The sequence below is a fragment of the Harpia harpyja genome, chromosome 2, assembly GCF_026419915.1.
Source record: "Harpia harpyja isolate bHarHar1 chromosome 2, bHarHar1 primary haplotype, whole genome shotgun sequence".
In the NCBI taxonomy this organism is placed as follows: domain Eukaryota; kingdom Metazoa; phylum Chordata; class Aves; order Accipitriformes; family Accipitridae; genus Harpia; species Harpia harpyja.
Genome location: NC_068941.1, coordinates 19,900,974 through 19,922,257, shown reverse-complemented (window position 1 = coordinate 19,922,257; position 21,284 = coordinate 19,900,974). Strand labels below are relative to the sequence as shown.

Below are 21,284 nucleotides of genomic sequence, written 5' to 3'. Positions count from 1 at the left end.
TGAACGCCTCAGCCGGTGCCCAGGCTTGCCGCGCAGGCATCTCTGAGCTGCAGGCTGCTCCCGTGTGCAGGGAAGGGGAGAGAGCCTGGCTGGAGGGTGCCTGGCTCCTTACCTCCACGGAGGAACAGCTGGCCAGCAAATCACTCAGCCTCCCAATCCTCCCCACGGCCCTCTCGCACACAGCTGCACTCTGGCAGTTGGTGAAGGTCAGCAGCATCTGGGAGGAGAGAAACTGCCGATGTGCCCTGCGAGCTGGCGCCTGCACCAGCAGAAGCAGCACTGCTGAAGTCCTGGCTGGACACGTGCAGTCCCTGTGGCCAGGCAGGTAGGCAGATACCACACCCAGGGCAGCGTCTGCTCCTTTCCGTGCCCTCCCCCAGAACACAGCCCTGTGTCCCCTCTCCATGAAGGCTGGGCTTTTGGGCAGGAGCCTGCCCGGGGGGTCTGCAATGTGGGAATGGGGATACAGCCCCCTGGGAAGCCAGGAGTACAGAGCTTCAGGGCTGGGCTCCCTGTGCAGGACAGGCAGGTCCCAGGGGGTCTCTGCCCCGGTCAGACCTGGGGAGGAAAGCACAAGGGACTGTGAGGCGGGGGAAGAGCAGCACCAGCTGCCACCACTGTGGTGCCTAAGGAGAGGGGTCAAATGCCTCCCACCGCTTTGGTGCAAGCAAAGCTCTGGGGACAGAGCTGGCCCAGAATTGCCATGGGCAAGGCCTTGCCGTGACACAGGAGGAGGCTGCAGAGGGCAAGTCACATTGACTGCAGGCAGGGGGCACTGGGCTCTGGAAGAACATGGTGGACCACCCCTGCCTCCCCCAGGGGAGCTGGGCACCCTCCCTGCAGTGTGCTCTGTGCATGGCACTGCGGTGCGAACTGTCCACTCAAGAGTGGACACTCCCTTCCAGGGTGAGGAGCAGCCCCTGCGAACCCTACTCTTTGCCAACACCAGACCTGTAAGATTGTCTGCAGCTCTGTGAAGCCAGAGGCAGAAGAGCTGAGCACCAACGTCCGCAGCATGGTGTCCATGGCGTCCAGGGTCTGCAAGGAGGACAAAGGGTTGTGGCAGTCTTTCTGCAGTCCCTCTCAACCCTGGAGACGGATCTGAACTCCCCACGGCAAGAGAGGACGCCTGCGCTGCCTCGCGGTGCCCAGGGGAAGCCTCGGAGCAGGCAAGCTGCTGTGGGCAGAGCAGCCTGCAGCACTGGACGTGGCCAGGCCCACGGGAAGGGGACAAAGGGATGAGGGTGGCAAAGCAAAGTCGATATCCTGCCCTGCCTTGGATCTCCGGTTGTCTCTCAGCACGCGGCGGCCGGGGAGCAGCCCAGAGGGACTGGGGGCTCCTGTAGCTCAGCCAGCACTTACCTCAAAGTAGAGTGTAGTGTCCAGGCCCTGCATGTCTGGTTTTGGAGGAAGCAAGAAGACACTCCTGAAGCAGGCTTCTAAGAGGCTTTTCTTTTTGCCCTCTAGCACCATCTCCACTTTGCTGCAAAGAGAGAGAGGGGGGGGGGTCCTGTCGGACACCGGTGCTGGGAGCGGTGCCTCGATGCCTTGGGCAGGTGGACACGGAGCTCTGGAGCAGGGGGTCCCCAAGAGGGATGGAGGGTGTGTGGGGAGTGCTGCCAGGAGGCACCGCCTCCATCCTCGATATGGCCTGGGCCAAAGGACAGTCCTGGCAGGCAAGCCTCCCGCCTCCCGTTCTGGGGAAGAGCTGAGACGTGGCGGGGAGCCGCAGGATCCCTCTGCCCTCCCCTGCGCCCTCCCAACAAGCTGCCAGCAGGGCAAAGCAGAGGCCCTCTGATGGCACCACTGGACTGTGCCTGGATGGGGGGTGGCCCCGGCCAGGCCCAGGGCCACGGGTTGTGGAAAGGTTCCAGCCAAACCAGGGGCCTGGCAGGTACCTCAAGGCAGCGATGGCAAGCATAGCTTGCTGCCGCACCGCTGTGTGCAGGTGGTCCATGGGCTCCTCTTCCAGCAGCACCTGCAGAGCACATCCGGGATGGGACCTGGCAGCTGCCAGCACCCAGTACCAGCAGACCCAGCACCAGGTGGCAGGGCTGGCGGAGACCCTCTGCCCCTGCCCCAGCACCGGCCCCCAGTGTGCCCCCTGCCCCCCGCCCCCCCGCCCCGGTGCTGGGGTCTCTGCTGGCAGGGCTTCTCAGCAGCATCCGAGTCCCCTCGGGGCAGCTCAGTGTCCACACACACTTGTCCCTGCCTTCCCCTGCCCATGCGCTGTCCTCACGTTGTGCCGGTGCCCGGGGACCTTGCCGCCCTCCCCAGACCCGCCGGGTGTCCCCTCACCTTGATGTTCTCTGCCAGCTCAAATTTGTGGCAGAACGCATTCAGGCCCTGTGACAAGCCCTTGCACCTGGCAGCTTTGCACAGGGTGCAGATGGTCTCTAGGAACCGCATCTTCTGGGCCTTCTCCTGGCAGCCAGGGGACAGAGAGACAAACGGGGAGCGTGAGAACGTAGACACGCGGCCAGCAGGACTGGAGCACTGGGGCTGCAGTGCTGTGCAGGAGACCTGGCGGGAGCGGCTCTGCCCAGCCAGCGGTCGCCCAGCAGCCCTGGCAGCAGGCAGCAGAGCCGGTGGCTCCATCAGGAGACGCAGGCACAGCTACCATGGAAATGGCCGTGGTTACCTTTTTGGAGTTCTTTAGAAAAACCTGGATGAACTGCATGGATTCTTTTTCCTTTCTGTACAGAGCCAGCCAGCTGGAAGCGGCAGAGAGGGCACCTAGTAAAGGAGGAGAGCAGGGAGGGCTGTAGGGAGAGGCCGAAGGCAAACACGGGGAGAGGAAGGAGCTCTGCCCTCTGTCCAGCCCCGTTCCCGCTCCCCTGGCACGGTCTCCCCACGGGTGTCTGGGCTGGAGGATGCCCGGCAGGTGGGCTGTGATGCTGGAGTGCAGCACGGCACAGAAAGCCACGAGGGCACCGAGCTTAGGAACTCACTTGCAGATGGGCTGGAAAGGTCCCCGTCCCCCACTACGGCTGCCTAGTGCCAGGCCAGCTGCCTCTTGCTGCCCATATCCCGCAGCAGGAGCCGGGTCCCCTCTGCTGTCTCCCACCCTGCGGGAGGCTGTGCTGGGGCAGTCTCCCAGCCCTAAGCAGCATTCCGGCAGTGCCGTGCTCCCCACCCGTGGGACTGCCACTGCCGATGTGCCGGGGAAACAGGACCCTGGCGTCGATCGGGGTGCGGTCGCTGGCCCCAGCCCTGCCCAGCCCAGCAGGGCCCCTCACTTACCGATCTGCAACGGCTTGGGCATGCACACCTCGTGGGGCTCCGGTGGAGAGCTGCTCTCCTGGGGAGCCCTGTTCTCCTCCCAGGCCACCCTGGGGCGGCTGGGGGGTCTCTCCGCCATCCTGCGGGACAGAGGAAAGGGGTAGGGATGGGGAAGGGGTAAGCTTCGGCAAAATGCCTCGGCACCGCGGGGCTGCCGGGGGTGGCGATGAAAGACGTGGGCTGCGCTCAGGGGCTCCTCGCCAGCTCCACGCTCTCGCCCTGTCCCGTCGCCGTCCCGCCAGACACTGCGGGGTGGGGGCCACGGCTGCGTTGACCATATGCAGCACCACAGGGTGTCACAGAGACAGGTCAGGTCACAAAGGCACCACTGTGACACGCCACCCAGGCCGGGAGGGGCAGGGTGTCCCCTGTGGGTGGCACAAGGCCCACTCACCCCTGGGCACTTGGGTCCTCTTGGGGGGCCCCAAGTCCCACATTTGCCCTCATATTCCCTGGGGATCTCCCTGTTGCTCTCCAGCTGGCCCAGAGCCCCATGTTCACACGTCCCAGCATGCCCCCGGCACCTTTCATTCCCTTCAGTGCTCTCCAGAGCCCTGCCTCTCTCCTTTGGAAATGTTATGTTCGATGTCTGAGATTTGTTCAAGCTTAACGCAGGTTGCATTTTTTTGTCGCTTCATCTCTTCTCTTCCTCCTACCAAACAGGAAGAGCTCATGCAGAAAAGAGGGAAAAGAAAATGAAGCATCTCCTGCTGAGTTTGCCCTTTTAGGATTTGGGAACCTTGCAGAAATGGAGATTGCTGTCTTGCTGGTTTTTCCTTGTTCTGTTTTTTTGACCGTGACCAAGAACCCCTCATCATTGCGCTGGTGCTGGCTGACCACCACCTCCAACCCTCCACGGCCACTCCTCCTGCCTGATGGCCTGCGCTCCCTCCCAGCTTTCAGAATGGCGGGAAGCCCGTTTCTGCGGGGGCTGCACAGAAGTTCTACCATTTGAGTGGTTTGGTCTGTGGGGAATGTTATCCCCAGGGGCAGGGGTGTCTTATGCTTGGTTTTTAGCAATACGGAAACTTCTCCCCTGCAGCACAGCAGGAATACCGCTTTCTGCTTTAAGCTCGGAGCAGGATAAGAAAATGTAAGGTCAGTATCCTAACCGAGTGTTTCTATCCCAACTGACTTTGTATGTTGCTAATGAAATTTACCAATTCTTTTGTAATCTCACGCTAATCTTTAATCATTCCTGCGATGATACTACGCTGGCCACAGTGCGGAGTTCACCACAGATGTGACGAGATGCTCTCTTCACATTGCTACGATTTCTGGCATCTTACAATTCACATCCTTTCCTCCGGTCTGAAAATCTCTTTTGGCAAAAAGGTGTTTACACCTGCTCCTCTCGTCTGATCGTTGTTTGGTGTTACAACTGTCAATGGAACTTTAACATGGTATGTTGCTTACCAGATGCTATCACAGTGGGAAACCTGTACAAAATACGCTCTTTTTTCTAAACTGTCTTAACATGTTGAATCAGTCCCCTCATCTACAGTCTAAGAGACAGAGAGCTTGAAGGATGGTTCAGAAAGTCTTCTTTAAACGTACAGAACTCATTGGGATCCAAATAAAAGTTGGCTGATTTGAACAGCACCTAAGCTGCTCCTTATTTGTGCCCTTAGAGATTTCTAAGGTAGGCGGCAGAGAGGACAAACGCTATTTGATGATGTCTGCAGTCACAGATCACAGAATCACAGAATGGCTGAGGTCGGAAGGGACCTCTGGAGGTCATCTGGTCCAACCCCCTGCTCAAGCAGGGACTCCCAGAGCTGGTTGCCCAGGACCACGTCCAGACGGCTTTTGAGTATCTCCAAAGGTGGAGGCTCCACAGCCTCCCGGGGCAAGCTCTGCCAGGGCTCAGTCACCCATGCAGTAAAAGAGTGTTTTCTGATGTTCAGAGGGAACCTCCTGTGTTTCAGTTGGTGCCCGTTCCCTCTGGTCCTGCACTGGGGACCACCGGAAAGAGCCTGTCTCCATCCTCTTTGCACCCTCCCTTTGGGTATTGATACACATTGATGAGGTCCCCCCCGAGCCTCCCCTTCTCCAAGCTGAGCAGTCCCGGCTCTCTCAGCCTTTCCTCGTGGGAGAGATGCTCCAGTCCCTTAATCATCTTCATGGCTGTCTGTTGTACTCTCTCCAGCATGTCCATGTCTCCCTTGTACTGGGGAGCCCAGAACTAGGCACAGTGCTCCAGGTGTGGCCTCACCAGTACCGAGCAGAGGGGCGGGATCACCTCCCTCGACCTGCTGGCAACACTCCTCCTAATGCGGCCCAGGACATCGGTAGTCCTTTTTGCGGCAAGGGCACGTTGCTAGCTCCAGTTCAACTTGGTGTCCGCCAGCATCCTCAGCAGCCTTCTCTGCAGAGCTGCTTCCCAGTCGGTCGGCCCCCAGCATATACTGGTGCCTGGGGTTGTTCCTCCCCAGGGGCAGGACTTTGCAATTTTCCTTGTTGAACTTCATGATGGTCCTGGCGGCCCATTTCTCCAGCCTGCTGAGGTCCCTCGCTTGAGGCTTCTCCCTTGCGCTCCTCTCTTTTGGTAGCTGCTCACATTTGTAACCACTCAAGCTGTTTAGAAACTGCAGTGGGTCGCCAAGACTTCCTCATTCTAACTGGGACTATTGAAGTACTGAAGCCAACAAGCTGCTGCAATATAGTGTGCATGTTGACAGCCCGATTCTTACCGTCATGTCAGATTTGACATAAGCAGTATGGCTCTTCAGGCTCTGGTTGTGCAAAAAACTGTTGAGACTCTACCACATAATTACATCTTTTCTTTCTGTCGCAGATGCCAACTGTTGCCAGAGCTTTGCCAATGTTTGTCTAGTAACGTAGTTCCTATTACTGCTTACTCTAATACTAGCTTTTAAAAAGCTTAAGAAATAGTGACATGATAACGTCGTATCTCCCCAGAAAAAGAAAAAGAAAAAAGAAGATATTTCACTGTGACTCTTGTACAATTGTATCAGCTTTCTGCTTTTCTGTAATAAATGGCTTCCTTTTGCAGAGGGAGAGGTCCTTCTTTGTACCACCCCTGCCTCATCAGCTGCACGCAGGCATCTGGGCAGCATGCACTCAGTTGCGTCCCAGAGAAACTCTTCCTTTATGAACTGGGACCTGCCGAAAACCTCGGGAGCTGATACGCTCCCCTGGGGAAAATTGCATCCTTACCGTTCTCGGTCACCCAGCCTCAGCTTTTCAGGGGCCTTTCCCCTTACCCACTTTCAGCGCACGCCTCTTCTGCTTGGGACGTGACTGTCCGCAAAACCCCACCAACCCCACCACTGCTCCCTTGCACGGTCCCAGCCTGCAGGACATTTTGAAGCACAGCTCACGTCGGCTGCAGGGGGACACTGAGGAAGAGGCAGTGAGGTGTCTTGGCACTCCCAAAGACCCCTGCAACCCCCACGGGGCACCCAGCCCACTGGCCACAGACCCATGGCATCCCCATCAGCCAAGTGAGCCCGGCAGGAGTATGGGACAGATAAAGCACCTTTGGGATTCAGCAGGCGAAGTTGCTGCCAGCCCCAAAAGAAAGATCCCAAAAGAGGCCAACCGCACAGCCAAGCCTCCGTGCCTTACGCGCCTGCTGAGCAGCAGCCTAGGGGGAGCTGGGCTCTGCTGAGGGGAGCTGCAGTGAGGACAGGGCAGCCACAGTAGCTCAGAGGTGACGTCCCAAAAGTACCCTGGGCTGCACAGAGACCATCCCGACCGTGCGACCAGTGTTCCCTTCACAATGGACGTCCTGCCAGGGCTCGAACCTCTTTGGCCATGGCCTTCCTGGGTCTTCCCGCTTTCCTGGAACTCAGCACAGCTCCTGGTCATGTCCAGGGCAGTCTAGTTCAAGGGGCAGGCCCAAACTCCTGACTTCTCTGGGTGGTTTGTTCTTATTTGCTGGGGCACGGAGCTAACTAAACCCTAAGCTGTTAGACAGAAACACTGGTCACCAGAAAGCCACGCTTCAACAAAAGCAAGATGGTGACCATTCCCTGTAGCTGCTGCAGGTGTTGCTGGGTGCATCAGCACAGCAGCAGGCAGGCACCAGCAGGGGAAAGGGGCCCTCTGGGAGTGGTGGGGAGCAGAAGCATCAGCCTGATGTCTTCTGCTTCTGCAAGGAAGATGCTTTGCAACTTGAGAGGCAAACATAATCCCAGAGGTCTGGGCTTTCCTGAGGTCAGCTGTCCAGCAGGAGCGTGGGCCCTGCAGGCAGAGCAGTGTACCGTCAGCAGGAATGAGGGCTACAGCCTGACTTACCCTCACTGGCACTTCCCACGTAACTCTTGCGCCCACCTCCTGTGCCCTCAGCTTGGCGTTAACACGACCCGTCTCTGAGGGAGAGCACATTCACTAAGTCCCGAGCCACTGGGAGGAAAATGTCACCAGAAGATAGCTCCAGGGCTGCGCAAGCTTTCTGCCAACTTCACCTCCTTGTGACTGCTGCATCCGGGGCAGCTGCTGCGGTACAATGAAGAGAGGGTGCATGTGTACGGTGGGCTAGGCCTGGGCCCAACTGGGCGCAGAGCATGGCAAAGGCTCTGACATTTCCAGGTGCACCCGGTTGGTAAAGAGCGAGCTGGTCTCTTTGGGAGAAATAGGAGGAGCGGTTTGAGCAGGGTTTCCCCTTGTGAACATCCCATGCTGCAGCCCCGCCTACACACACACAGCCTGCTTCGTGAGGGTGGTGCAACACAGGGCCCTTCCCGGGCAGATGCCCCTTTTCCACACGTAGCAACTGGAAGGACTTTTCTGTCCCTTAAGAGAGGAAAAAAGAAAGAAAAGGCAAAGAAGCCGGCCCTCTCACAGGAGAGAGGAAGCTGTAACTTCTGCAGTCGCAATCCTGCCCCATGAAGCTTTGTCTTGTCTCCGTGACTCCCCGCCCGGAGCAGAAGTATTTAGTCAGCCCTGCCTGTCCCAAGCCCTTGTAGCAGCGGTGTGATGCTGTTTCTCCGCAGTTTGCAGAAGGCGACAGAGCTCTGGGCGGGCACTGTCCTCAAGTAAGCCATGCCGTAGGAGGGAACCTGTGGTGTCAATGTGGCAGGTAGTGGGATGCTCCAGATGCAGACGAAAGGCAGCTCCATAGCTGGTGGAGAGGTACACGCACTGCTGGGGGCAGCTCCTGGGCAGTGCGGGCCGAGCTGCTCAGCCTTGCTTTGTTAAAGTAATGCCTTTAATTTACTTGCCACAGGACCCTGTGGGTGGTGGGAGGGGGTGGCAAGGCCCCTGGGCCTGTGGGGTTACGCCTCGCCAGTGTCATCCACACACAAAGGCCCTGACCTGGGGCCGCTGGGCCTAACCAGTGGGGCTGTGCCCTGAGGCTCACCTCAGCCCACCAGAGATCATCACTTGGTCTCCTGCTCCAGGCTCTCTCCTGGCGAACCGGAGGGCTGGCTCCTGGCCGTGCCGCAGCTTCCTTCATCTCGGGGAGCCCCACGGTCGGTGCTGAGGCTGTGCAGCTGGTATAGGCCTTCAGCCCTGCGCTGGGGCATCGGACGTGGCGAGGGGCATGGCACAGCAGGGGCTTGGCCTCTCACCCAGCCTTTCTTTCTACTTGCAGCCCAGCTACCCTCTCCCCAGCCCTGCTGGCGCATCAGTAGGGGGGGACCAGGGGAAAGAGCTTTCCTGGCGGGGGCAATGGGAGAGGTGGGTGCAGAGGTGCTTTCTAGGTCGGTGCTGGGAGCCCCCAGGCAGGAATCAGCATGCCCGAAGGTGCCTGATCCTCCCCTGCCCATCGGGAGACCCTGCTGCTCCTCAGGGGCGGCAGTGCCCAAGGAGAGGCCATTGGCTGCCTGCTGCCAGCCCTGGGAGGCCCTGGGACGCACAGAAAGGCACAGGGAGGTCCCCGGGTGCCACGAGAAAGGCACAGCAATCCCGCAGTGTGAAAAGGAAATGGTGTATTTCTATGTCGGCAAAGTCAGGTCCCCACAAATTCAGGGCTTTTCAGGAAAAAAGTAGCCCGCAGAGGATTAACAGACTGACCCAACCTCATGTAGCGCCGTTAAGCCTGCCTGGGCTCTGGAAGCGTCACTGCCACCGCCTGCATGGAGTCCCCTTGGAGCCCGCGCAGGGTGTGGGTGCCCAACAGCCAGCCGTTACGGGCTTCCTTCCCTCCTCCTGCACAGCCCGCTCTCGGGCCCCCTGTTGCATGCATTATGCCCACCCAGGTGTCTGGAGAGAAGTTTTCGGAGGTGTCCCCATCTCACCTCAGCCCCACCCTGCCTTTCTAGCCAGGAGGTGTCAAACAAAAGGCTCTGGAGCCCAAGCAGAGCTTTGGCAGAGTCAAGCCACCCAGCTGAAAAGCCGCCCCCTGTAGCTTCCCTCTCCCCAGGCACGGTTCCTGCCTGGGATTTCGTTGTCCCCGTGGCACAGGGTGGTGGCTGCACAGCTCTGGGTACCCCTGACAGCGCTGCCCTGGGCACCCCGCAGCTCCCTGGCTGTGCGAGCCCCCGGATGCTCCCCCCTGCAGCTCTGCTCCCCTGGGTGCCCGGCACTGCTCCTCCTCCTCCCCCTCCTCCCTCCTCTCCCCCCGTGGAAAATCCCCTCCTCGGCAGAGATGTTGCAGCCACAGCAGGGCACACTGCCAGAGAACAGGAGGTGCAAGGGCCACCAACAGCAGGGCTACAGCCAAGCTGGTACAGCAAAGCCTTGGGAGAGGGCTGCCCTTGGAGCAGGACTGAAGCTCCAGCCCTGCTTCCTGCAGTGGCCTTTCCCTGCCCCACCAAAGCTCACCCACTGCCGAGTGCAGATTTCACAGCCACCAAGGAAAGACCCACATCGTCAGACCCAGTGGTTTGCAGATGGGGCTTTACTGAACAGACGGAAGCATTGGTGTTAACAGCCTGGCTGGCCGGCACTGGCGCTCGTCATGCTGGAGGAGGCTCTTGCTGGACATCTCTCTCGGGAGCCTCTGTGCCCGAGAGGCTCTCCTGGCACTCGCCGACGTGGACCAGATCTGCTCCGCAGGGCTGAGGAGTTGAATACAGAGCTCTGTAGTCTTGTATGCACAGGGAGGTGCAGAGCACCACTGCAAGTCTAGTCAGGACACATGTGGTGGGATCTGCTTCTGTCTGGAGAGAGCAGGCCCATGGTCCGTGCTATGCAATCCCAGCCTGCTGCTCTCCACGCCACGAGGGCTGTTGGGAAAAGACCCTCTTTGCCCGGGGGCTGTGGGAACTCAAAGGAAGGAAGGGCACTGCCGGGCAGGGGCAAACACCGAGCATGTTTGGAGATCCTTACCTGAGGCAGTTCTCCTCACCACCACAGCAGTGGGCTTGTCCCTCTACCTTCTCGAGGAGGCGGGTCGCTGCTCCTCGCAAAGCCCGCGGGGTCGTGGGGAAAGGCTGCTACCACAGCAAGGGCTAAAGTCTCCCATCTCGACCAAGACCCTCCCACCTCTCCCCTCTCCCAGTCGCCCTCGCCGCCATGGTCCCATTCAACCCCACAGCCCCCTCAGTGCTGGCTGTGCTTGGGGCTGCAGAGAGGCACCTGGCATCAGGGACTGACCCATGCCATTCCCACGGTATGACAAAGGAGAGGATGCTGTCCATGTCCAGGCCCGTGGCTCTGGGATTTGCTTCCCCCACCCACAGCTGGGTCACCAGCCCCCAGCTGGCCCAGGTCTGGCCTGAAGCTGGCCCACACTCACCTTTTCAGAGGTGAGGACTCCAAAAGGCAGAGACTCAGCTTGTCCTCTGGGCTCTCCTCATCCCCCGCGGATGGCCCTTTTCTGCCCTCTCCCCACCACTCTGGAGTGCCACGAACGCAGGAGCCCTGCACAGAGAGAGAGGGGTGAGCACAGGAGGTGTCACTGGGCAGCAGGGAACTGGTACAGTCCCACACAGGACAGTCAGCCCCCACGCTCCTAGGGCTTAGGGACCTTCCCACCTTGGCTCCCCGCAGGACAGGAATACTCTTTTCCTCATTGTTTTTCACCGCCTGCAGCACCTGGGCCTCCCATGGCTCTCGCTTGTCTTTCCAAGCCTTCGGGGGTGCCACTTTTGCCCTTGCCTTCTGCTGGCACTTCTTGCGCAAGGAGTCCCAGAGCTTGCGTCCTTCCTCCTCCGTGCACACGCGGGGCTGCGCCTGCAGGACCACGGCAATGCAGCAGCAGGCAGTGTTAGTCTCCCCGGCGGAAGGCTGAGGGGATTTTAGCTCTCTCCCTCCCTCCTGCCCCTTCTTCTCAGCCTCTCTGTCAGCCCTGGTTTGCTCACAGTCCTCACAGGACCGACTGCAGAGCCTTTCTGCAATGACCCCCTGAGCCAAGTGACCACGGGGCTGAAAGCAACCCAGCTGCTTGCTATCCCAGACAAGCCTGGCAGTGCTGTCGCCATTGCAAACACCACCAGATCAATTCTTTGGGTGTTGCTGGAGATGACAGAAGTGAAGGCTGTCTTCTAAATGGACAGAACAACCTGTTGCCTCTCGAGAAAACCTCGGGAGAAGTGCTTCAGCCTTCAGCTAAGCACACGATATGGGGTCTTGCAAGACATGACATCCGTATCACTGCGCTTTTCTACAGGTGGACACGACACAGTCCCTCCAGGAGCCCACACCACGTACCGGTCCTGCCCTCCTCTTCCCTGCCCTAGCAGGGGGTGCAGGTTGGGGTCCAGCTTCCCGCAGCTGTGGGCTGCTGCATGCCTCTTGCCCCAACCGACGCCACTGCAGCACTGCCAGCTCGCTGCAGACACACAGTGGGAGGAGGCGGCGTGAGCACAAGGAGACCGCTCTCCAGCCGGGGCTCCCAACCTGGGTGCCCGCCGCAGCCGCAGAAGGTGGCTCCGCCGAGAGGCCAGTGCCAGGAAAAGCGCCTGTCTCCCCCGGTGCTGCGGGGAGCGGGAGGAAGGGCAGCGCGGGAGAGGAGACACTGCCTGTGTCTGGAGAGATTTACCACTTGAGCTTGTCCTGCAGATCCGTCTGGTCATCCCTCTGCCCCCTGCGCTTGCGGGTGACCTGCCCCAGGATGCACGTCACCACCTGCCGCAGGGCCTGGCGTGTCCGTGGGGAAAGGCTCCTGCAACAGCAAGGACAAAGTCTCTCTGACCCTTCAGCTGCGACTCTCCTGCCTCTTCCTGCGCCCAGCCCCACGCCTACGTGGCCCCATTCGGCCTCACGACCCCTTCAAGGCAGCAGGAGTTTCAAGCACCTGCTTTGGCCCCTGCCATCGGGCTCTAACCCAGCTCATTCCCATGGCTGGAGAAATCCCCGGGCGCTCTGTGAGGCCCCATGGCTCAGGGGTTGGCTTCCTTGACCCACCACCAGTGGCTCACCACCACCCCAGTGCTCCAGGGCTCAGCTGGCGCTGGCGCACTCTTACCGCTTAGGGGGGACAGTGTCGTCCTCGCAGACTGTGGGTGGCTCTCCTCTGGCCTCTTCCCACTCCTCCATCATCGTCTCCAGGAGGTCGGGGCTGGAGTCCCCCGTCTCCGTGCTAGTTGAGGGGCTGACTGGTGCTTGCTCAGCGGTACTGGATTCCTGCACAGGAAGAGACTCTCATACAACAGCCCCGCACCCGCAGGGTGCTGCTTCCCAGCATGCACACCCCCAGGCCACTTCTGGCAGGGACCCCAGCGGGATGGGGAAAACCAGGAGAAGGACCTCAGCATACCCTTGGGGTGATGCCTGAGTGTCACCAGGGTTTCACTACAACTCCCTGTCGCCCCTCTTGCTCAGGAAAGGCAGCAGTCACCCGCCCAGCTCTGCTGCAGCAATGCTGCTGGGACGGCTGGGGTGCTAGAGGTACCTTGCAATCTCAGCCCCCCAGAAGAGAAAGTGCTCTTTTTCTGCAGGAATTCAAAGTACCTGGCTCCTCTGTGTCTCCTTTTCTCTCTTAGCTTTCGCTTTCACCTTCTTTTTGGTCACTGGCCGGGTTTGCAGTTTACTTTTTTCCTCCTCCGCCAGCTCTGTTTTCTCCTTTTCCTCTTTATCCAAGTATTTCTGGATGTGTTCTGGAAGCTTCTCCTTCCTCTTCAAGTGTTTATTCTGGAGGGGGACGAAAATGCAACAGCAGGCAGCATTAGTCTGCCCTGCAGAGGGCTGGGCTGTTTTCATTCCTACCCTCCCTTCTGCCCCTTCTCTTCTGCCTTTCTGCCCACACTGGTTTGCTCCCAGTGGGAAGTTTGCTCCCACCAAAGAGCCCGTCTGTAATGACCAGGAAGATAAGCGACCACCAGGCTAAAAACCACCTGGCAGCTGGCTGTCCCAGACAAGCCTTCCAGTCACGTTGCCGGCAGAAACATTCACAAGTAAGGTCTTTGGGTGTGTTTCATGAGGCTAATGGAAGTGAAGAATATATTCTCAAATGGCAGAGTCACCCGCCTCTCTTCAAGTAAACACCAAAGCAACTAGTCAGTGGTCCTGTGCACACACAGTGAAGAACCTTGTGAGAATCGGCATGCGTGGAGCGGCGCTTCTCTACGGTCCAGTACGACACGCTCGCTGCAGCAGCCCGTGTCAGGTACCTTTTCTCTCCTCTCAATAGCTCTGGCAATGAAGTCTACTGTTCGGGGTTCGACCAGAGGAATTAGTTTCTGTTTCTCTTTCTCCTCCTTTTCCTTCAAGGAGCTCCCCTGGATGGCCGGTAGCTGCCTGCAAAGACACAACAGGGTGTGTTGGCAGGAGCGCAGGAGGAGCTGGTTCTGCATCTTGCGCTTCCAAGTGGTGCGCCTGCTTCTGCAGCAGAATGCGCTCTACTTGCCTCCTTGTGATCAAGTCCACAGAGACAGAGAAGACCCCAAGCTGTCAGACTCAGATGTGCCCAACAGCCCCACTAAAACTCAGGATGCCCAGGTCTAGGCCCTCTCTTGCTGGAGCAACGAGAGGAACAGGGTCCTGCGCCCGGAGATACCGCTACATCCTTCGGGTCAGTGCACCGAAGTCTGCTCAGTGGTCCGAAATAAAAGAGTGCGCACGGGCTGTACGAGGAGGTTGGGCCCTGGGGACGCGGTGTCAAAAGGAGGAGGACACGACCCCATGAGAAAAGCAATCCTGCCACTGAGCTCTCCTTGGCCCTTCTCTTTTGCAGGCCATAAGACATAGAAGAGGCTTCCGGTTAATCGGAGGAACCCTCTGCAGTACCTAAGTGCAGAACACTGTTCTCAGCAAACAGAAAGGTCGGGGTCATTTCAATCTGAAGGGAAAGCCAAACAGACCTTCCGCTCCTGGAAGGAGCACTTGCAGTTAGTTACTCAACGGATACGCACACCAGGAGCAAAGACAGAAATGGTGCTGCTGGCAGAGTCTCCCAAGAAGCTAAAAGACGCTTGCCGTGCACCAAGGAACCATTAGTTAGTGGGACGTGGGATAACTGCACTTTGAGTTTGTCTAGCCCCTGTGTCCAGGAGAAACATCCCGCTCCCACACAGACGAGAGAGCACGGGGTCACCCTCACCATTTCTGCAAGCGTCTCACCTGGCGCGAGGCTCCCTCCCCTCAGCTTTCTGACCCTGCTCTGACTTTACAGTCGCTGCAGGTAACCGCTTTGGAGAAAGCCTTGCTCGACGAAGGAGGCGCTGCTCGGCAAGGTCCTCTAGAAACAGGAAATGAGACGCGTCTTCAGAACAGCATCTTGGTGTTGTTCTGGGAACTGGGTGCCTATTATGTCCCAGTTCCAAGAAGAGTGATGTGCAGGTCTGCTCAGGCCTGTGGTAACACTGATGAAGGTGGTCCTTTTCACCCCTTTGGATGAAAGCCATGTCTCCTGGGAGGCCTTAGGCCTTTTCTGACACTGGGTTTTTTGCCCAGCTCCTCATGCCTGCAGTGCACCATTATTCCCCGGGGAAAACTGTTTCGACAGCTTTCTCTCATCCGTGTGCTGTAATGGGGGGCTCCCTGGGAGATGCTGGTGGTCTCCAAGAGCCATGCTGGGGAAGGGAATCATTTAGCACAAGAGGAGCCAGCTCTTGGATTTCTGCATTGGTCCCATGCACACAGATTTGCTGCTGGGGCAGGTTCACACCAAAGGCATTGCTTCTGAGAATATGATGGAAAGAAGCAGGGTTAGAGGCTGGCACTGTTTGCAGCACAGGCTGGGGAGTGGAGGCCGCTGGGAAGGTGTCCTTCAGCAGTCCCAGTGGCCATTTGTGGTGCAGGGCTGTCCTGAGACCTTGTTCCACAATGGGTCACTGGAGCTTCACCATAATGGCTACAGAGAGTCACAGGAGGTGCCTCTGCCTCTTCCAGGCATGCTGGGGGAACCTGAGCTCTAATCCCCTCCAGGAGCGGAGGAAGGAAAACCTCCAGCCCCCTGCCAGCAACCCGCTGGTCCCTTACCTTTCTTTCCACTGCCATCACCTTTTCCCCAGCCCTTCTCTGGGGTGGCCTTCACATGTCCTGTCAGGTCTGCTTTCACTGTTGGCATTTTAGGCACGGTCTCAAGCTTGTACCTGGAAAGAGGAAGTAGGCACCAGGCTGAAAAAAGGACACCGCTTTGTTTCCCAAGGCAGCCCGTCCCGGAGGACCACAGCAGGAACTCCCGTTGCTGCTTCTGGGGAAAATGATTCCGCTCTTTACTCATAGTGCACATGGAGGGCAGACTAATCTCTAGTGCTCTGATTATGCAATACCATTTTGAATCCTGATCTAGTCCTCCAAGTTTCTTGTAGAGCCTTGCAGATTAATGCCTTTGCAGCTATAAGGAGTCACCTCCCTCCCCTCAGTCGTCGATGGCACTGCACAGCAATGTTGGCACGAGACAGAGCTCTGCAGAACCCCACCAGCTGCAAGGTCCTGTTTGGACAAGAACCCACCCCTCTACCACTTGGCCCCAAGCAGAAGGCAGTCTCACACACAGGAAAGAAAAAGAGCGGGAGAAACCTGATGGAAAATGTTGCCTAAATGCCTCTCTAGGTCCACAGTAGGACAGGCACATGAAGCATTGTCGCTGTCCCATGTTCCTCCAAATGAAGTCAAACTGAACAAGAGCAAGCAGGGAGTTCCCTGCCGACAGGCCTCTCAAACACTCAGTCCTCAGTGCCATCACGAGTGTAGTTCCCGGCGCCTGGCAAGGCAGCCCTCCCAAGCATGAGCTGAGAAGCTGCTCGCTTGCTCAGCCAAGGGCTGCAGGAGCAAACATACCCCGGTAGGACGACAACACGCCCAGAAGAGGTCTGGGAAGCAGCAGTGTCATGGCGTGAGATGACCGAGTCCCTCATCTCTGGCATCTGCAACAAGGATGGAGACAGATGATGGGACATGGGGACACTGGGAAGGGCTGGCTGCTCAGGCCACCTTAGACCAACGCAAGCAAAAAGCCAGAGCAGCCAAAGGGCTCTGGCCTCAGCCCGCCTTGCTCTGCCTGTGCCTCTGCTCCCTACCCCGAGAGTGAGGCCAGGAGCGCTGCCCACCATCAACGCTGGCCTTTTGTCACAAAGTGAGGCCCCTCTGGCGGTACCTCTTGCAAAGCCGGACCATCGCACGCAAGGGAAGCGCTCTACAGAGCGCCTGCGGTACTGTAGACCGCAAGGAGCCCAAGTGGCTGAACAAAAGGCATGGCAGGCCAGGAGAAAGCAGCCCCCCAGCCCCCAGAATGCATTTCAGAAGAACCAGGAGTGGCACTGGGAAAATAAAAATCCTACCTCGAGAACAGCTTGCAACATCTGGTCAGTCCCATTCAGCCTTTTCAGAAAGTCTGTGTAAAATCTCATTTTTACGTCTCTTCCCTGGATGATCAGCATGCCCACGTCCCTCCAAACGAGGGCAACGTTATCCCTGTTCTCGAGGCAGACACGGAAAAGACGCATGGTCCTTTCCACGCAGAGCTGCACCGTGCCCTCAGAGACAGCGTTGTCTGAGGCTATCTGAGCGTATGGCAGTTGCTCAAAATGTTGATGACCTGAAAAACAAGAGAAGAGAAACACGTGAACTTGCAGAGCTGCTAAGCAGGCTACAATCAAAAGTCTGCAGCTGCCAGGCTCTCATGCAATACGTTGCTACTGAGTTGTCTAGCTGGTACAGCGCCTCTGAGGAGAAGCTCCGGTCATCCCTTCCTGCTAGAGGTGGAAAGTGAGGTGTGGAGCCAACAGCTGTGGTTTCTCTGATACAGAAAGGGAAGGAAAGAGGCTTAGGCGCTTGGCAGGAAGAAGAGCCATGACTGCAGGACAAGGTGGGGAGAAAGGCGCCAGGTCCCACGGCAAGCTGGAGGGTGCCAGGCCACTGGAGCTGTGCCCACACTCTGTGCTCTCTTTGTTGTTAGACACAAATGCACCCCAAACACAGTCCCAAGCTCTTGGTGCCCCCCAGGGTCCCGCGACAGCTGCTGCAATGGCAGCAGCGACTAGGAAGCGCAGGCATTGCGGTCACTGGGTTTTGGAACGAACCGTCTTTCCTCCCCCGGGTTTCCCCCTTGCAAAGAGGCTGTGAGAGCCGGGAAGAGCCTGGCATTTGCCTGTATTAGGTCCAGCGCAGCAGAAAGAGGGAGCGAGAGTTGAAATACCATGTAACAAGAAGACACAGCACCAATAAAACTGGAAGGAAACGTGTTGTTGAGGCAGGTCAGAGAGAGTGTGCTGTTATGCTGTATTGTCCTCTGGTGATTATTCAAAACGAGTAGGTAGGCAGGGTCCTTTTCACAGCAGGCTGGTTTTGTCCAGCTGAAGCTGTTCTCAGGATTGCGGTGGGAGTTTGGTACTCCGCTCAGTCACCTCTGGACAACAGAGCACACCTCCCCACTCTGCTCAAAAAGGCAAGCGCCGCTTTCAGTCTGTCTGCTTACCAGGAATGTCTATGCAACCATATCGGAGGCCATGGTCCCGCGCGATAGCGTTCGCAAGATGAAACACGGGTCTCTCCACAACCACCGGATCCTTCTCCTTGCTGACTACTCGCTCTCTGACAACCACAAAAGTCCCAAGTCCAGGAATGCGGACAGCCTGAAACAGAGGAGGTGGTGGATCAGAAGTCTTGGAGGGACAGATGGATGACTTGTCAGAGAATGGTGACGGCGCTGAGTGCCCTGCCCATGCCTGAGGTACAAAGGAGCAAGGTGGGCTCTTTGGAAACCTTGGGAGAAGACAAAGAGGGCCCACGCTTTTCCCTCTCACTCCCCTTCATTCACAAAGAGCCAGGTAGTTCAGGAAAAGCTGACAAACATCCTTTGGCTCAAAAAGATAAAACATGGGGGGGGGGGGGGGAGTGGTGTGTGTGTGGTTCCCACACTTGGAATAAACCCTGAAGTGTCCCAGGCTCCCAAGTTTTGTCATGCAACTCTGACCATGGGGACTCCAGACGCGCCAACCCTTTTTATGACACCAGGCCTGGACCTTATTGTACATCCGAATGGACAGAGGAGGTGGTCCATTGCACATCTGTGCGTTGCAGGGTCGTGCTGGGGCATTGTTCCGTCTTTCAAAGGAGGGGCAAACCAGTTGCACTCCATGGCAAAGGTCTGTCAGGACTTCATCAACCTTCGTCAGGATGTGAGGGGAGGAGAAGGAGGTAAGTCCCACCTGGTGGAGAGCCAGCCGTTGGCTGAGGTAGCATGACGTGCTGGCCCAAATCTTGACGAACTCTGGAAAAACAAGGGAAAGACATGTCATGCTCTGAGGCAGCAACCACAAAACCATTCAGCCCACTCCTGTCCAAGGACCAATGTATTTCTAACACAAGTGTTTCAGATGGTCTCTCTAGAGCCCGGCAAGAACCAAAGGACCCCTCAGCTGGCCTCCAGGAGGGCTCCTTTCCTTTCAGGTGCAGTTCTCCAGGGTGTGACTCGCTCCCATGGGAAACCGGCAGTGGATTGCCACGCCAGCGAGGGCACGGTGCTGGGTTCCGCGGAAGTCTCAGAGGGTCAGGGCAGGCCCCGGTGTCTCCCCAGCCAGTTTCCCTGCGTTGCATCTCCAAACACACCGACTCTGCACAGCCCACGAGCACCTTCAGCTCCTCCACTCGGACATGAGCTCAGGGTGGGCAATGCTCACCACCAGGCAAGGAGCAGCCCTTTGGGGCCAGGGACTTCTGCCTGGGGTGCCCCAGGAAAGCAGGGACCACGTCAGGAAGAGAACCAGGAGCCCTGGCTGTCAAATCAGCCCCTCGTCCCTCAGGGATGGTCAAGCAGGTCCCTCCTTGCAGTCACCAGTCCTGAGCAGCCACCCCCACAGCCCTCAGGGTTTCCATGCCTGTTTTCAGAGATGTCCTTGACCTGGCAGCACTCATGAAATTGGCTGTGAGGGCCTTACCAGTACTCTTGAGCTTCTCAGTTGTTGGAGACAAGTGAGGCCGCAAGAAGAGGTCTTTTGCCATCTTAGTTCCACCCTTGCTCCAGGTCAAGAACTGCAGCAGGTGGCTGGCCGATGGCTTTCTTGCTTCCTGCAAAAAGCCTACTCCTCCTCTCTGCTCTCCTCCGCCGCCGCCCTTCACCACCCCCAGTGCTGTTGTGCTGCCTCTCTCCGCCTTCTCCTCCTCACTGCAGAGCAGCTCTTCTAGAGCAGAGCGGTGGCAAGAACAGCCCCCAGCGCCTGGCGTCCCCTCGGCCTTGCCGGGGGGTGTGGGGTGGATGCTGGTCCCGATGGGGAAAGAGGGGCTGTCACCACTGTGATGTGGGGCTGTCCCACTGTGACCCCAGACTGTGTCACAGAGGGGCTGCACACACCCAACCCCCCTCCCCACCTGCCCAGGCCCTGCCGGGGGGCTCTGCAGTGGGAAGGGTCTTCAGGGGGCTGCCCCCACCTCACGGTCTCCAGACCAGGAGGGGCTTCCCCACGCGGGGGCTCAACCAGGCTCTAAGTGCTTATGGGCTTCCTTCTACCCTTCCCTGCTTCTTCCTGCCTCTCTTAGCCAACATGTCTGCAGCGGGGTGAGACAAGGGGAGTCAAGAGAATCTCAGTAGACATAATAAGGGGGGATGAAGGATGATGTTTAGCGCTTACATTGTTGAAATTAGCTGAGGCAGAGACAGTCTTTGATAAGCAAGAGCTAGTCCCAAGGACCAGCCAATGAGGTAGAGACAGCTCCTGATAAGAAGCAGGAGCAGGCCCCAAGAGCCAGCTAAGACCGGTCTTGCGGCTTGGGTGAATACCAAGAAATCACTGAGCCTGCGCAAGAAAAAAGGTTACTAGCGGTGACGAAGAGGAGTCGTCTATCTTCATCTCTGCGACCACCAGACGACCACCATAAAGAGGCACTGCGCAAGCGCAGTTGAGAGGAGACTATGGAAATGACCTCTTGGAGTTAATTTTAATATGAAGCGGGGATAGGTCATGCATATGTATAGGCGTATTGTGAATATGTAACACTTGACTGTATAAACTTGAGACAAACTGCCGAGTCGGGCGCGCACGACTTTGGTGGGACTACCCCCCGTGCTGCCCAGCGCTGAATGAACATACCTACTTTACAGTCTCACTGATTGTGGAGCCTGTTTTCCGCACATCAGGGGAGCCGCGGGGTCCCCTGACTGGCGGAGCTTTGGCAGGCGGTGGCTGCTCACACCTGTTTCGGAGCTGGCTGGAACCGTCCCCACGCGGGTCCCGCTGCAGCTCCCACTGCTCACCCCTTGCCATCCACGCCCAGCACAGAGCACCCTTGCCACCGCAAACCACGTGTTTTAAGGACCCTTGGGACATGCATCCATCATAGACGCTGCCTTCAGCATCCTCACAGTGGAAATGAACTGCACCCCTCTGCCCTCAGAGCAGACCACAGGGGTTACTCCTAACAGTGGGGCACGTATATTGGCTGAAATCCTCCCCTGCAAACCCGGCTGCAGGGCTCAGTGTCATCACAGACCTAAGGCTCATCAGCTCCCTTGACGCTTTTTCCAGTGTTGGCCCTACTATTGCACTGCCAGCGTCATCCGTGATGCTGATCTCACCTCCGTTTCCCAGCATATTTGCCTCCAAATACAACAAGCCTAGGTCACTCCTTGACCGGCTGGGCATCCCACCACCTCATGAGGCATTACCAGAAGGGTGTTACCTGCGTGTTACAGCACCCAGGAATGGCCAAGAGCTGTGATGAACCTAGGTGCTAAGGGAGAACCTGTCTGTGCCCAATTTACTTAA

The 21,284-nt window shown here is 57.9% G+C and overlaps 2 protein-coding genes across 2 annotated transcripts; both read right to left on the bottom strand.

The window, feature by feature from the left end:
• Nucleotides 1-10,072: 10,072 nt before the first annotated feature.
• On the bottom strand, nt 10,073-12,778 carry LOC128154988 (uncharacterized). The gene is made up of 6 exons (XM_052816378.1): nt 12,605-12,778; nt 12,179-12,301; nt 11,848-11,968; nt 11,173-11,370; nt 10,934-11,058; nt 10,073-10,253 (listed from the first exon to the last, which is right to left on the bottom strand). The coding sequence occupies exons 1-6, from the start codon at nt 12,676-12,678 to the stop codon at nt 10,094-10,096; spliced, it is 801 nt and encodes a 266-aa protein (XP_052672338.1). The 5' UTR covers nt 12,679-12,778; the 3' UTR covers nt 10,073-10,093.
• A 2-nt stretch (nt 12,779-12,780) lies between these two features.
• Nucleotides 12,781-19,524, bottom strand: LOC128154943 (coiled-coil domain-containing protein 81-like). Its single transcript, XM_052816272.1, has 10 exons — nt 19,461-19,524; nt 18,546-18,793; nt 17,999-18,155; nt 16,863-17,119; nt 16,363-16,448; nt 15,559-15,671; nt 14,698-14,815; nt 13,749-13,875; nt 13,135-13,269; nt 12,781-12,909 (listed from the first exon to the last, which is right to left on the bottom strand). Exons 1-10 carry the CDS (start codon nt 19,522-19,524, stop codon nt 12,781-12,783), a joined length of 1,434 nt encoding a protein of 477 aa, XP_052672232.1.
• Nucleotides 19,525-21,284: the final 1,760 nt, after the last annotated feature.

Coding starts and splice junctions, on each gene's coding strand:
- LOC128154988 (XM_052816378.1), bottom strand. CDS start 12,678: ATGATGGAGGAGTGGGAAGAGGCCAGAGGAGAGCCACCCACAGTCTGC. Junction 11,969..12,178: donor CTGCAGGACAAGCTCAAGTG/GTAAATCTCTCC, acceptor GTGTGTCTGCAG/CGAGCTGGCAGTGCTGCAGT. Junction 11,371..11,847: donor GGAAGAGGAGGGCAGGACCG/GTACGTGGTGTG, acceptor GTGGTCCTGCAG/GCGCAGCCCCGCGTGTGCAC.
- LOC128154943 (XM_052816272.1), bottom strand. CDS start 19,524: ATGGCAAAAGACCTCTTCTTGCGGCCTCACTTGTCTCCAACAACTGAG. Junction 18,156..18,545: donor CCATTCGGATGTACAATAAG/GTCCAGGCCTGG, acceptor CCTCTGTTTCAG/GCTGTCCGCATTCCTGGACT. Junction 15,672..16,362: donor CGTGTTGTCGTCCTACCGGG/GTATGTTTGCTC, acceptor TCCTCTTTCCAG/GTACAAGCTTGAGACCGTGC.